The 15,385-nt window shown below is 43.5% G+C and overlaps 1 protein-coding gene across 1 annotated transcript; it reads right to left on the bottom strand.

The window, feature by feature from the left end:
- Positions 1 to 12: 12 nt before the first annotated feature.
- On the bottom strand, positions 13 to 14,613 carry Cbr-dhc-1 (the record flags this gene model as incomplete). Its single annotated transcript, XM_002639797.1, has 16 exons — positions 13 to 153; positions 201 to 458; positions 506 to 1,385; positions 1,461 to 2,307; positions 2,356 to 2,515; positions 2,670 to 6,339; positions 6,440 to 6,771; positions 6,815 to 7,889; positions 7,939 to 8,972; positions 9,016 to 9,408; positions 9,454 to 10,169; positions 10,219 to 11,497; positions 11,546 to 12,075; positions 12,124 to 13,118; positions 13,166 to 13,893; positions 13,942 to 14,613. 16 exons carry the CDS (start codon positions 14,611 to 14,613, stop codon positions 13 to 15), a joined length of 13,710 nt encoding a protein of 4,569 aa, XP_002639843.1.
- Between the last annotated feature and the right edge of the window lie 772 nt (positions 14,614 to 15,385).

Here is a 15,385-nt window from a genome sequence, read left to right on the forward strand (position 1 = left end):
ACAATAGAGAAATTAGAGAGTGGTATTAGCGACAAGGGCAACTCCACGCTGGTAGAAAACGGTGGCAGATGACAAATGGAACGCGAGTGGAGAAATGAGTTGACGACGATCTCCATACAAATATAATGGAAGACGTGTTCCTTCAGCAGCATCCTGAAAATTTTTTTTACATGAACGTTCACATGTAACAGTGTTCCTACCTGCTTCCAACTAAGCTCCACCACATCGCACTCGCTCTTGACAAGTTCGCACAGTTCGAGCTTGTTTCCTCCGATAGATTTGGCTCCTCGGATGTCGACGCCAGAAATACGGAAGACGTCCGTGTTGTCTGTGCGTCCAATGTGTATGTGCAAGTTCAGCTGTTCCAGTGACCAGGTGTTGGCTTGAGCAACTTGTTGACGAGTAGCAGTGATATATGCTTCTGGTGAGAATGTACCTCCAAGCCAGAAAGTTTCGCGCTGAAAATAAATAGAATCTACACTGAGAGCATCAAATTTTCGCCAACCTTCAAGTTATCAGCTGCTCCAATGCGCATTAGCTGCTTAAGACGTTCATTCAAATCAGCCATCCAGTCCATCACGGTGACTTCTCTTGGAACAGTGTATCTTTTCCATCCATTCGGAACCTCTCCCTTCTGCAAACTGGCAGCCAAAGCTCGTGTCTCATTGTTTTGTTTCTTCTCGGCACGACAAACAGCAGCAATCTCGTTCAAATCACGACGAATATCTTTAAGCAACTGAGATCCCAAGTTAACTTCTCTTTCGAAGAATCTGAACAAAGGATCCTTGATGTTTTCAACGGTACGGCGCATCTTGACGATCTCCTTTGGAAGCAATTGAAGCCATTGTTTCACAAGTTCTCCAAGCTGTGCCATCCATTGTGGTTTAGCTTCCTCCTTGCCGTCTTCACCGCATGCCAACTCTTCATCTGTCACCTTCAGCATATTTCGGATCATTGATTCTCCTCTCTTGGTCAAGAGAACTTTTTCAGCATTATTTGGAAGACCAAGCCAAGCTGGGAGTTGTTCGTTCTTCAATTCTTCAACCCATCCGATCATTTGATCCTTCTTTGACATGGTAGGAGTGAACAAAGCTTCATCGCCATCATATTTTGGAATGAGAACGTGATCTTGCTCAAAACTCTTCGCAGTGAACAAGTTCTCAAGAACACAGTCCAGAAGGACTTGATCGAATTCATTGTCTATTTTGCCTCCGTAAATGCATTGACTCAGAAGTGTACGGAGTGTAGTCCATGGAAGACGTTCCGGTTCAACATTCGGTCTGCCTTGAGCAACAGCGTCGACTGCAGCATCCAAAGTATCACAAGCAACACGAAGATCGGCATCGGAGAATTCGTAAGCGGTAGACCAACCAAGAGGAGTATATCTGAAATAAATAGTTTTGTTGTCGATGAATGAAACTTGAAATTTCGATCGAAGTGCTTCAGAATGCACAACTTACCTGAGTCTTTCTTGTACGAGAGCGTGAAGCCAGCAGACGAGCAAGTACAGTCTACTTCTTTCTGTTGGAGCCTTCGTGAGTCGTTGAGGAGGTATACTCGACAATGAACGGAGAAGATTAGCTTTCAATCCAGTAGCTGGTTCGAATACAACTACTCGCGAAGCTCTCATGATTGATGATGGCAGCTTCGGATGAATTTCTGCGGTGAGGAAGAGACGGAACTGTGCATGAGGCTTCATCGAATGCAATCTTTTTTCCAATTGGGCAAGCCAGCTGGGAGCCAAATGAACGTTCTTGAGGAGGACCCATCGTCCCGATTTTGTTGCCGCTGCAAGCGCCGAGTCGGCCTGGCTGAATCCTTCAGCAGAACCGATAGCGATGGAAGTCAACTGACGACTAGTCTCGACAGCGAGATCTTCAATCTTTCCAGATGCATCATATCCAGTGGCTGAGCAAAGCAAAACTGGTTCGGATGGAGCGACTTCATTGTCCACAATCGAGAGTATATCAACTACCTTATCTTGTTGCATGAAATGGTCATCGAAAGCGGTGGAGACTACACGATGTGCCGAGGCCATAAGTCTGTCTGGGCGTAGAGCATGAACTACGATCATGGAGTTCATTGCAATGCACAGCGGCGTGAGTGTGTTATCAGTATCTTCCCAAATGACAGGAACATTTGATTCTGGATTGTCATGAGTCAACCAAGAAGTCACTGCAGCTGCGTTTGATTTCAGCATAGCAAAAACGTTCTCGAAACCGTTCAGCTTGGCAGTTTTGGCAATAGCCTTCTTATTGTCCATAGATAGGAAATCGAGACCAGACGGAATGACGCTTTCGGATTCTTCTGAAAAAAACAGAGCTGGTTTTCGTTGGATTCTAATTGCAGACTGACCAGTTTTGGTGACTACGTCAGATCTTCCGAGAAGCAGATCGAAGTGTTGTTCGTAAGCAGGAGCAGCGGGGTTAGAACGGATATGAATTCTCATTAATAGTAGGGCAAGAAGAACCTTGTCAGTGTGCAGCATTCCACGAGAAACACGACGGAAAACGGTCTGCAAAAAATCATATTGCAAACTTAAATATTTGTTTCTATGCCGGTCTAACAATCTATTTCCCGTAAACAATACTCAAAAGCTTTCTTTATGAAATTCCATTCAAGATACCTCTGAAAGTTCCTCTACACCCTTAAAAGATAAAAGATCGCACCTGGAACAAGCTGGTTGTGATGATTCGCAGTCTCTTGGCATAGTCGGTGGTCGAAGAAAGCTCCGGCGTTTTGAGTACATACGTGAAGATTTCCACCAGAAAGTCGAGCGAATAGTGGTACAAGAAATGGATCTCATTGAGCTGCTGGAGAGTATGATAGACGTGTGAACAAGCGGTAGCGAGTCTTTGGTATTGGGCAGACACGGCATCAACTTCGGCCATGACTTTGTCAGTTTCCGCTGATTTTTGAGCAACTTCGGCAGCCTCGTTCTTCAGTCTTTCAAGAGTTTCAATGACGGAATTATCGTCCAGAATCTTTCCTTTGCTTTCGTTCAACGCTGCCAACAACGCTTTTTCCAGGTGGCGAAGACGTACGGCAAACTCTCCTTGCAGTTTTAGAAGATCGTTACGTTTCTTGTCGACATCCGGTCGTTCACTGCGGAGTACTTGATTGAGGCATTGGCTGGCCAACGAGGATGATGTAACGGTGAAGTTGACGAATGTAACACGAGAGCAGATATCTGGTGAGAACTCGACAGTCGAGTCACGTGTGATCATGAAGATCTGGAAGGATGGTGACAAGTCGATATCTTGATCTCCAATGGTAATCAAAACACGTCCACCAGCTCTCTTGACTTCTCGATTCAAAACAGGATTGAGAATTGGATCGTATGCCTCAACATCTTGAACAAGCAGAGAATTTCCAAAACGAAGAGCGGATTCCAGGTTCTTGCGGAACGAATCATCAAGGAATGAAGTCTTCTGAATGTTCTTTCCGGAGAATTGCTTCATGATGTATTCAACAGCTTGTCCAGATGGATCGATGATCAATGGATAGCGATTGAAACGATGGAGCATAATCGCGTTTTCGGTGCACAAATCATCCACTGGTAACGAGTTTAACTGCCATTGCAAACGATCATCAACGGTTGAAAGATATTCAATTCGAGCCAGATCATGACGGAAGTGCAGACCAGCATTGACGACGTGATTAAACCATTTCTGGAAGATTTCATCACGAATCATCTGATCATAGTATCCAGCGTAGGCGAGGAATGCTGAAGAAAGAAGAGCATCTCCAACAAGTGAATCCATCTGTTGAGAGAATCCTGCACTTCCACTTGACCAACGGTCTCTCTCCGAACGGAGTGACGAGAGGAGTTGTGTTGAACGATTAACTTTTTCTTGAACAGACGAAAGATCTTGTTTGATGTTTTCGGCTTGGCCAATGAGCTGTGCATATTCTTCTTTGTACTTTCCAATGGACTCCTCCAACTCGGTGATTCGCACATCCACTACTTTTCCTTCTTCCGTCTTCTTTGCTGCCTCTTTTTCCAATCGCTTCAGTTCGTTTCGCAGAGGCTCGACCTTGTGAAGCATTGTAGAGTACAATAACTGAGCTCTAGCCCATTTCACCATAGGACCGCAAGCAACTGAAGCTCGATTCACTTTCTCAAACTCCCAATCTGGGTTCTGGATGTATCTCTCCATTTGGCTCAAAATTTGGGGAGTAAGAGATTCGGTGTCGAACTGCAGAATTCTAGTCATAAAGTCTTCTTTCATCATCACTTGTCGAATTGCTTTCCAGTCGGTTCCCACTTGTTCTCCAAGCAAAATGCAAATCGCTTCCAATGTCAACTTCACCGTAACAGGAGGGCTTGACATAGATTTAACTTCAACCAATTGACTCTTCTTGATACCTTGTACAGCAGTTTGAGCTTCTGCAACGGCTGGTTCAACTTGTGCCAGATCACTCTCCACGACAGTTTTTTTCTCGGCCATCTGTTTCAACTGTTCAGCAAGCTCCTTTTGCAGTTGTTCTGAGAACTTCTTCTCCTCTTCAGCCTTCTGTTGATCTCCAAGCATTTCTTTCAATTTCAAGTTAGCTGCTTCCTTCTTCTCCTCCAACTCCTTTCTCTTCAAGTGAAGACTCTTCTGTAGTTCCTCGACTTGTTCTTCGGTCTCACTGATTTTGTTCAATCCGATATTCAAATGGATCTTTTCCTCTTCAAGATCTGATCGCTTCTCGTGGAACACTGCCATGAACTGTTTGATGAAGTCAAGGAAATGTCTAGGAGTACAAGCCATTACACGATGTCCCTTCTTCATCTCCATATCGTTGAATTTCTTCACAGTCTGATGCACAAGACAAAGAGTGTTAACCACTGCATCACGATAAGTTGGCTGCGATGGAATCAAATCACAAGATCCAGTCAAATGAACAGATCCTTCATAATCTGTTCTATCGAGATCCATAGTTCTGGTGAGTTCAGATCCAACTTGGTAGAGCGCGTTGTCACTCCAGTCACCGAACCAATTAAGAACACATCTGTTGAACAGCGCAGGCGATGTAGAAGCACGTTCACGAAGACCACTTCCGGATGGATTCATGGTGAATACCACGTGGAGATTTCGCATAACTTGCTGAGTGAACCATTTGTAGAGTTCGTCGTGGCTGTCAAGAATCAATCCTTGTCGCTGAGCGCCTTCCTTGATTTGAGTCATCAGAGTGGTGTGCTCATCTCCTTCAAACAATCCTGGAACTTCGCCGTTTGCGAGCAATGTATTCAGTCTCTCGAGGAATCCGGTATCAAGCATGTTAGATTCGTCCATAATAAAACAGAGTTTCTCGTTTCGGCATCCGGCTCTTCGCAGTACAGTTCTCATGTCCTCATCAAAGTCAGCAGCAGTGTATTTCGAATGGACCTTTAACTGGAACACACTCAGTCCGTTCAACCAAGCAACAAATCTTGACAGTGTTGTCTTTCCTGCACCAGCTGTACCAATGAGAAGCAAGTGACCTTGTGATTGACGATAAATTCTATCAATACGAAGTACATGATCCAACATTTGATCGAAAAGAACAAGCTTGACATCGAGTTCTTCCTCGTAAAATCCTTTGAGTCTTGCAGAAACATAATCTTGAAGTTCGTCGCGCGTGACTGGAACGTAGTTACGAGATAACCAGCATGAGTAAAGCAATGGTCTCTTGAGTGCTTCATCCAGACGACAAGCGTTTCCAAAGTATTTCTCAGCAGTTTCATCTACCAGTTTGTCAGTCCAGTCGCGTTCATCTTGAGTCACCAATCTGTCTTGGAACAAACGAATTGCCTCGTGCGCCCAAAGGCGTACCAATTGTTCGGCAGAGAGCGATTCCAGCGGCGTGATGGCTTCCGAAATACCTCTCACCCATCTTGTCAGCTCTCTGGGAGAGTACACATAATGTGGTTGATCGTCTTGAGTGAAATGCTCTTGACTGGCAAGGTAGACATCGACCATGGAATTAGTGAGCTGATCTGCCAATCCTCGAACTGCTGGTGTCATTTTTAACATGGCACGATTGAACGTTCCGTAGATCTGTTGTAGAGAAGTCTGTCCAGGGTAATCGACATAAACGATTGGTACATGACGAAGGAACCTGGATGTCATTGGGTGACGTCCTGGATCAGTAGGAGGATTACAAGCTCCAACAAATTGAATACGTTCGAGAGACACCCAGCTGTGGTCAGAAGTTCTGTAGAATCCATTTAATTCAACCAATTGTCGCAGAAAACTGATGACTCTTTGTGTTCCATATTTGTCAGGAGCAGGTAAGTTGATCTCATCACAGAAGATAACAAGCCATTGTGACATTTGGACGGGAGCAAGAACAACTCCATTTGGTGTACGTCTGAAAATAACGATATTGTCATGTTTTCAAGAAAGCCCCTTTTTCCATCCTAAATATTTTGTTTCCACCCAAGCAAGGTCCTTGCCAAGAATTTACTCACCTGTACTCGCAGTAGTGATCAAATGTACGTAGAAGCAGTTCCGGAGTTGTAGACGACGAGAAGTTAACATTAACGACGTCCATTTCCTGTTGAGAACGAAGAGCAGCCAGAAGTGTCATCGTTTTTCCTGATCCTGGAGGGCCACAAAGTACCAATGGCTTGTGCTCAGCAAGCCAAGCAGCCAATAACATTTCGTGACGAACAGTATCGATAGTCGGAACCACAAGATCTGCGGCAGCAACACGATGTGATTCGATTTCCATAGTTGGGACTTTTGCAAGCCATGGCTGCCATTCCCCATTCAATTGAACTTCATAGTCGATGAGACACGCCTGAAATAATGTTTTCAATGGTTATGAATAGCCTTCATCATACCTGTTGATTTGGTGGCAAAGAAATTGTAGTCGCCTGACGAATAAAATCACTCATCATCTCTCTTGATCGCCACTTTCCATCTCCACTGAAAGCCCAAACCAAGTTGGTAAGCATAGATCGGAGAACAAAGTTTTGGATCTGATCAAGTTCCATCGAGTCATCAATGAGTCCTTCATCGTGAGAAACCATTTTGCGAATAGAATATGACATCATCGAGAAGAATGATGAAAGAAGTCTTTGTGGAGTTGGTGGCATGATATGTTCGAGCTCAGCAACTGCATATTTCAGTGCTCCCGGAACGATTCCATCTTGTGAGAAATGTGTTTGAAGAGCTAACGCAGCTGTTCGTTGAATTTCGATAGAACGCGAAGGCTTTGCATCCTCAGCAACCAAATTGACTGGGGCGTTCGATGACGAAAAGCTCACAGCAGACTCGGAATCCAATGGTACACGTCGTATCATGGAGAGGTATCTCTCGAATAGCATCTCGGAGGTTACAACTTCCTCACTGAACCAAACCATTCCGCAACGGGAAACAGTAGCTAAAGTGGCGTACTTCAAATCGGCAACTTCGAAAATGATTCTAACGTTTGGTGGAATAGAGAGACGTTCTCCATTAGGAAGTGTTAACAACTTATTGTCATCCAACACCGAGTTCAAGTTTTCTACCCATTCTGGGTCAACGTCTCCATCGAAGATGATCCACTGACGTCGATCCGCCTCTCCTCTCACATTGTCAATGATCTTACGAATGATTGAAGTAAATAGTCCGTCGGTCCATTCACGAGTGTTTGGATCCATTACTCCGTAAAGAGCATCTTTGCTCATAGCTTTTGCATCGATAACATGAGCTACCCCTTCGACATTTTCCCATCTTTCCAAAGCCTTCAGAAGAACCTTCCAAGCCATTGTTTTTCCTGATCCACTAGATCCAACAAGCATGAGTCCGTGATTGAGATTCGTAATCTGGTAAAGTTGAAGCACTTTGTCTAGCCACATTGATCCCATTTCTCCTTGAACATCATTATGAACGAGAAGATGTTCATTGCAAACAGTCGAAAGTTGTTGACGTAGTCTGAAATAAAAATACTGTTAATAAATTAATTTAACGAGGATGTATTTACTCTTTCATCTGGTTAGCTGTGTAGTGAATTCCTGGGAACACATCGGAAAGCAGAGAGAAAAGCAAAGCAATATCTTCGTTGACGAGTTTTGGAACAAGTGTTTCACAGACAGACTGGATAAGCATTTGCTGCTCAGCAATATCTTCAAGCGCAGCAGATCCCATTTTGTCCAACTTGTCGCGCTTGATGTTTCCAGCGGAGACCAACACATATTTCAGGGCACGAAGTCCGAAATCGTAGTGACATTGAGCAGAGAGCTGTTCCTTGCAAAGTATGAACAATGGAACAATTTTGTTGGCAAGAGTTTCCGCAGTTCGGAATCCTTGAGAGAAAAGCATGACTTGAGCGATGAGTTGACGATCCGGCTGAGTCATTGCCAAACTTCTGAAGAGTTGCTTCAAATTGTCCGGAAGATTGGAACGACCAGAATATCCAGGATTCATTGTGATGAAAATTCCAATGTTTGAATTAACATTTAGCCGTTTTCCAACGAGATCAACACTCATATCTCCTCCAGCTCGAACAGCTTCTTGAATGGTTTGAATTTGCTGAGATACGGCTGAGAGCATACGCTCTTCCAAACGATTGAACTCATCGAAACATCCCCAAGCACCAACTTGGCATAATCCGACCAAAATACGACCCATTGCTTGGAAGTCAAACGTTTCGTCACAATTGAATACTAGAACAAATCGACCGAGTTGGTGTCCGAGAGCTTTCACAGATTCAGTTTTTCCTGTACCAGCAGGTCCAAATGGAGATCCTCCGAGACGAGAATGAAGTGCTTGCGTCATAGTAAGGTAGCAACGATCCGTAAGTGGTGTACGAACAAGTCTCTCTTGGATGCCGAGGTATTCGAAACCATAGTAGAATTGGGCGTTGGCCATCTTCACGACACAGCAGCGTACTGGGTCAATTTCTTTAGGATCGAAATAGAACCGCATGCATTGAAGCCATCCGAAGTCGTTTGCTGCTCTTATCTTTTTGGCTGTCAATTTACGGCATGTGTCTCTCTTATGTACCAGCTCAGTAATCTGAAAGTATGAGTATAATTTTTCATATCAGCTTCCAACTTACCAATGCCTCCATTTTCTTTCTGCGAATTGGTGGTTGCTCTTTGAGTACACTATCTGCCAGCAATTCAAGAGTTTTCACAACTAGTTGTTCCACATTTTCCGCTTCTTTCCCGTCGGCCAATGTTTTCTCCATTTCGTCGCACCACCAAATTTCAGCAGTTAACGTGATTACTTGAGTTGGGTAGTTATCAAGCCACTGAACATAGTCTTCAGTAGTCATAGTTTGGATGTTCATCTTCGAGAAATGAGCAAGCGATGATGCAAGCTGCCTTGCCAGAGTATGTTTCATTTCAGATTCGAGTGCTTGCAGCCAGTCGTTGATTCGAACGTCTTTCGTTGTTACTATCTTGACCAAGTTGACCTTCTCACCCTCTCTTGAATGGAAAGCAGTGATCTAAATCAACTATTCTTAGATTTTTCGTCTGGAAGAAATACTTACCGATCTGTCTTCTTCGTTAATGTCAATGGCAGTGATTCCAGCAAACATTTTCTTCAAATGCTTCTGAATTCTAGTGATGTCTTTGCTGTTTCCCATAATTTCCAACAAATCTTCATCTCCAACAAAATAGAAACGAGGGAACGATGAACGTTCTCTTTCCAAATACTCTCCCAGGGCTTTTTGAATCTTGGCAAGCATATCGGCGAGGCGTTCAAGAAGTCTTTGGGCTCCTTGCATATTCACTACATCCAAAATTCGGGGTGAGGCAGAAACTTTCTTCATCAATGCCAAAACATCAGTAGTGATGGTGGCAAATCTCGAACTTTCGAAAGGAAGTAATGTGGCGATTTCAGCAGAGCCCGAGAAGAGTCCTTCCAAATACACCCATCTTCTTTGAACATCAATCCAAACATCAAACATAGCGTTGATCTTGTTCAATTTTTCATCCCAAGACTGTGCACTCTCTTCGAATTGTTTGTAGTATGGCGACAACTTCATAGCAGAGAGTGAATTCTGATGCTCTTTCAGTTTGTTGAACAGATCGTCCCATCCTTTGATCAAACGAGTTTTGTTCTGATAGTTGACTAGCTCCACCTCATAATTCTGCCAATACTCCCGCATCTCTCTCAAGAATTCTTCCAGAGCCATTTCTCCTTGTGCAACAAGAAGGATCTTCCTGATAGTCGTCTCGTGTCGTAGAATGTCAGCATCCCAAACTGAATATTTTCAGATAATTAAGAGCTGAAACAAAACTGGCAAGCCTACCTTGACCAAGTGTCAAATCGGAAAGATTCCAATTGACGCGCATTTCCTTCATCATTTGATGCCAATGTCTCTCTTTCAACGCCTCGGATTTCAAATCGGCGACCAACGCATTCATTTTACCATAGGTGTGCAGCATCGTCTTCACATGCTCGTAACTGGGATAAGTTCTGCACTTGACTGGAAGTTGCTTTAATTGATTCATTAACTCATCAAGAGATTGGCGAATTTTTCTTGGTTGAACTGATAACCATGTCTTCTCTTTAGTTTCATCGATGCCAGTATATACCGGTTGCAGAGCCTTCCACACTTCCTTCATTGCAGCCAATTCTTCAGTCGCTACTGAAAGCTTATCTCTCTCGGATGGGGCATGGGCGCTGTCTGAGAGATCCAAAGCCACTCGTGCTTTGCGCATCTTGTTTCTTTCTTCGGACAATTTGTTCAACTTCGCTTCATATGCAGTGATCACATTGAGAGCATCTTGTGGCCGTTGAGCACCTTCGACAGGCTTGTTCTTGTTCCAATCCGCAAGAGTTTCACCAGTTCTTTTTTCGACAAGTTCGTCTTCTTGGGCGAACTTGGTTTGCAGGTTCATCATCTGAGTTTGGATGGATGCATCACGAAGACTGAGAATTTCCGCGAACGCTGACCATTCTCCTTCTACATTTTCAGAGTATAACCATTGAGCTGGGAACTGGTATCTTTGCTGATTGAGAAGACGTTGCGATGATCTGTATAGATCGACAGCATCTTGTCCGGCTTTGGTTTGTTTCTTGAGAGACTGCACAAATGAAATGAGTCCAATAGTATCGGAAGTTGAGCCTCCATCAACCGACTGAGTTTCAAGTACATTTCTCCACTTTGAGACAGAGTTGAAGAACTTTTGCATCTCATCACCAACAACAGCTCCAAACTTCACAAGCATTTCCTTATGCCAGTAATCGTACTTGAACAGAATCTTTTGCTGAGCTTTTCCATACTCAACAGTAACTGGAAAGATGACTTTGCGAGTATCCTGCGTATCAAAAACAAGTCGACCCTTGCGAATTTCCATCAACGTCTTCATCCATTTAGAAAGAGATGTTCCCAGTGTTTCGAACAGTTGCTCAGACTGAAGGACCCAGAGAGACTGATAACTGAGCCATTCGCTGAGATATTCTTCCAAGTCCATCATGATCCCATTGACACAATCGTATGCTTTTTCGAGACAGGCTTGTCCTTCCGGCATCACATTCAAAATGTTATGATAAGTCTCGGGCTCAATTTCTTCATTCATCACCATCTGAAAATAACAATTTTTTTTTTTTTAAGTTTTCGAAGTCGATTTTACCTGGAATCGTTTTCCACTTATTCTGGTCTGAGCAGTACACACACTGTGCCATTCGTACAACTGTTCCAGAATCTTCTCACGAGTCTCTCTTGTGCTCGGACTGATGTAAAGCGTTTGGGCAGTCATGCACAACTCGACGACGACATTCTTAACGTGTGGGAGAACAACTTGGCGTTCGCGGAGTTCTTCCACCTCTTCGGACTGGGAGAAAACCAAAGTCCAAACACGTATCGCATCTTCAACTCGACGAGCCAAAATCGCCTCAATTTGACGATCGAGAGTATTCACCCACTGAGCCAGATTGGAGTAGTTTCCAAGAGAAAGTTGGTCAACTCCTTTTTGGATCGAAGTCAGAAGGTTCTCGATGGTTTCCTTGTCGTAGCGGCATGATTTCAGAACATTCAAATCGGCGTTGACGATACGGACGACGTTCAGTAGTTCTTCGCATCTTTCTTGGTATGTATTAACAGTTTCCGCGAGTTTAAGCTGATATTGATCAACCTTGTACGAATCCCAACCAAGTGTAGCACCTGCAAATACGAATCTTTATAACTTTATTCTAAATTAAATAATCCAACCTTCAAGCAACTGATTCTGAATATCTTTCTTGTAACTGGCAAGCAATGAATCAACTCCTTGAACTGATGCTAAAGCTGCATTGACAGAAGAGAATGTACGAGTTGCTTCAATGAGAGATGTAGCTGATGGGTGCATCTGGTTGGCTTGATGAGCCCAGTTGACTATTTTCAACGGAACACGGAATCCCATAGTTTTTAAATGCGAAACTTCCTTGTAGAGCACCAAGCTGTCAAGATTGTAGTTGACTTTCAGCTGAAGTTGCATACGACCATCAACTTGCACTCTGTCGACAGTCAAAATTTTATTTGGAAGGACCCAGTTTTGGGATTGCACTGTTTCGACCCAATCTTCGAACATTGGCTGTGTATTCAATTTGACTTTGAAATTGTCTCCGTCTGCTTTCAGTTGACGTCCATCTACATGGTTCTCCCATTGTTTTCCAAGAACGTCTTCTACACGTTTCATGTAACGTTGGAGTTGCCTCTCGAAGTTGCGAATCCACATTATTTTGGCCGAAAATGGGGGAAGTCCAGCAGTTTGCATAATCTTGACACCTTGTTCTCCACGAGCTTTAGTGAATCTTTCCTGTAACTTGTTAATATCGTCCTTGACACGGTTGATAAGACGAGTTTGATATTCATAAATAGCTCCACGAATGCGTGGACGGATGAAGAGGGCGTTGTAACGACTGAATATAGAGAACATCTCGTTGGAGTTCCGTGATGATTCGAGCTGTCCCTTCAGTCTGGTGGTAATTGCAGTCTCAACGACTCCAATCTGATCTTCGTAACGCTTGAAAGCATTCTCCCAAGCGGGGCTGTCGACATCCAGAAACTCCACGTTTTTCAGTATTTCGTAGGCGATATCGACTTGCTCATCTGGTGACTTCTCTCCTTCAGTCGAGTCAACCATGAATTCTTCTTTGGAACGAGAAGATGAATTTCCAACTGGTCTCAAAACACGTTCAATGACAGTACGGAACTGTTCATGCTGCCTGAAATATCATATTTGCAGAACTTTGTTTTCTATATTATAACATACTTTCTGAATTGAAATATTTGTGTGAGACGTTGTTCCAGACGCTTGTGAACAGCGGTGACTTTCCAAGATAGTTTCGATGGATCGTCACGTTTCTTCTTGTTGATATCGCGAAGAAGCGCTATGAATTTGTCGTACTCGTCATCCCATTTGCTGAACAAAGCTTGACACTGGCTCATGATATCGTTGAACTCGACAATCGGCACGTGCATCAAACTATATGAAGAGAGGACTTTCAAAAGCTGAGAGTTGAGATCTCTGGAGATAGCTTCGACGAGGCGGAGAGCGCGTTGAAGTGGGTATTTGGTTGAACGAAGTTTGCGAAGATGAAGGAAAATTCCTGCGATTGCGTGCGTCAACTTTGGAACGTCAGATGCAGAGACCAATTCACTCAATGGGAAATCTTTCATAAGAGTATTGTAGTCCTGAACAACGGCTAACTTTTGCTTCAATCCAGTATCACTATCGAATGACACAGTTGCGTGGAAACGTTTTCCGCACTTCAAGGCTTCAAGAGTCAACGTAACTTCTTCCCCGTCTCGTTTTTGAGCAATTTTGAGCAGAGCGCGCTCCAAATTGAGCCAGAATGTCATCTCTTGTAGAGAAGAACCACTGCTTGGATCACGTTCAAGTTGAGTGACTTTACGAATTTCCTTCACCCAGCGGTTACATCCAGCTTGAAGAGCGTTGAGGAAATTAGTATCTTCCACAATTTCTCGAAGATCATCCATCTGAAATTCAGACAATTAGTTGTGAATATGGAATAAAATGTTGCTTACAGTCGCATGACGGTTTTCCTTTCTTGCTTTTTCGATAGCATCCAAAATGTGTGGGTTGACAACCAGATTGATCTCCGGAATATCGATGTTTTGCTGAAGATGAAGAAGGGCAGCTTCGGCTTCGGTGAAACATTTTTGTACAGTTGGTGCTAACTTGTCTCCGTCACGTTCTCCTCGTCCACTCTGACTAATGAACGATTTGCAGTATGGATTGAGAATACGGCTCATCACGAAATGAAGCTGTTCCCAAGCGCTCCCTCCATTCAAAGGAAAAGCTGCTACTTGAGTGGCGATCTTCTTATCAGCTTCGATGACGTTGCTTTGCTTCACAAACACCATCGCTTGTCCACGATCCGCAACGAATAGCCCATCGTGAACTTGAAATGTTGCAGGTGCAGTATCTTCTCCACCACTCTCAGCTCCAGCTGCTTGATCACCTTGTTCACGAGCAACGACGCGATCCACAACGAGCACATTTTTGTCAGCTTCAGAGATGAATTCCGTAAGATATGAAACCGAAGAAGTCAGCTCCAAGTCAAGTGTCGCTTGATCTCGCGGAGTCAAACCGAAGTGAGAAGCAACTACTTGAATGACATATTCTTTCACATCTCCTTCCGCTGCAGTTTTTAAGTTTTGTTGTATTGCAAGGCTACTTTCATTACCACTGTCCATAACCTGAAACAAGTTTGATTTTCTTGGAGAAGGAATTCAGGCATGATGAAACGAGTGGTTGAGAAAATTGAAACGAAAAAGAAGCTAGTGATACAAAACAAAAACTGTTACGAAATAGAGAATTAACTGTTGTGAAAGAAAAAGGACATCGGAGAATAAAACATTTCAAACTGCAGCGAGCGAGAAGAGAGACGATAGACAGAGAACGCAACTCATTGTGGCTATTGCAAATAGAACAGAAAATGCGTCCGCAAGTCAACTGCAGAGACTGTTTACACTGGAAAGATCTTCTGCTAATATCGAAATCGGTGACACGAAGCCAGTGCAGCATTTCTGTAGCATTTCAGAAAAGAAATCTGAGATATTGGCAAATCAGTAAATCACAAAACAGCAATAAGAAGCGAAGACACTCCACCGATTCCGGGGGAGGGGTTTCCGAATATGTTAAGAATGTAGTAGCTTCTGTATGATTTCGGTTAAGGAACATCGGAACTTTGTACACTATGTTCTCCAATTAAATGTTCCGAATGTTCTGAATGGTAGAATGTTTGGGATAGTCGATTCTGGCAGGATTCTGGAATAGTAAACTGCTTCTTTTTGCAGTCATCGAAAGACAATTCAACGAGTTACAGGAAGACGTAAAATCGAGTTACAACTCACAAAATCAGCAGGCTTTAAATAGGTTTCACATACATAAGGAAAAAAAATTTTTTTTAACTTCAGCTATTTTTCAAATGCGGTCTAAATATTTGGAGGCCTAAAGTTCCCAACT

This window comes from Caenorhabditis briggsae (assembly GCF_000004555.2).
Source record: "Caenorhabditis briggsae complete genome, chrI, whole genome shotgun sequence".
Lineage (NCBI taxonomy): Eukaryota > Metazoa > Nematoda > Chromadorea > Rhabditida > Rhabditidae > Caenorhabditis > Caenorhabditis briggsae.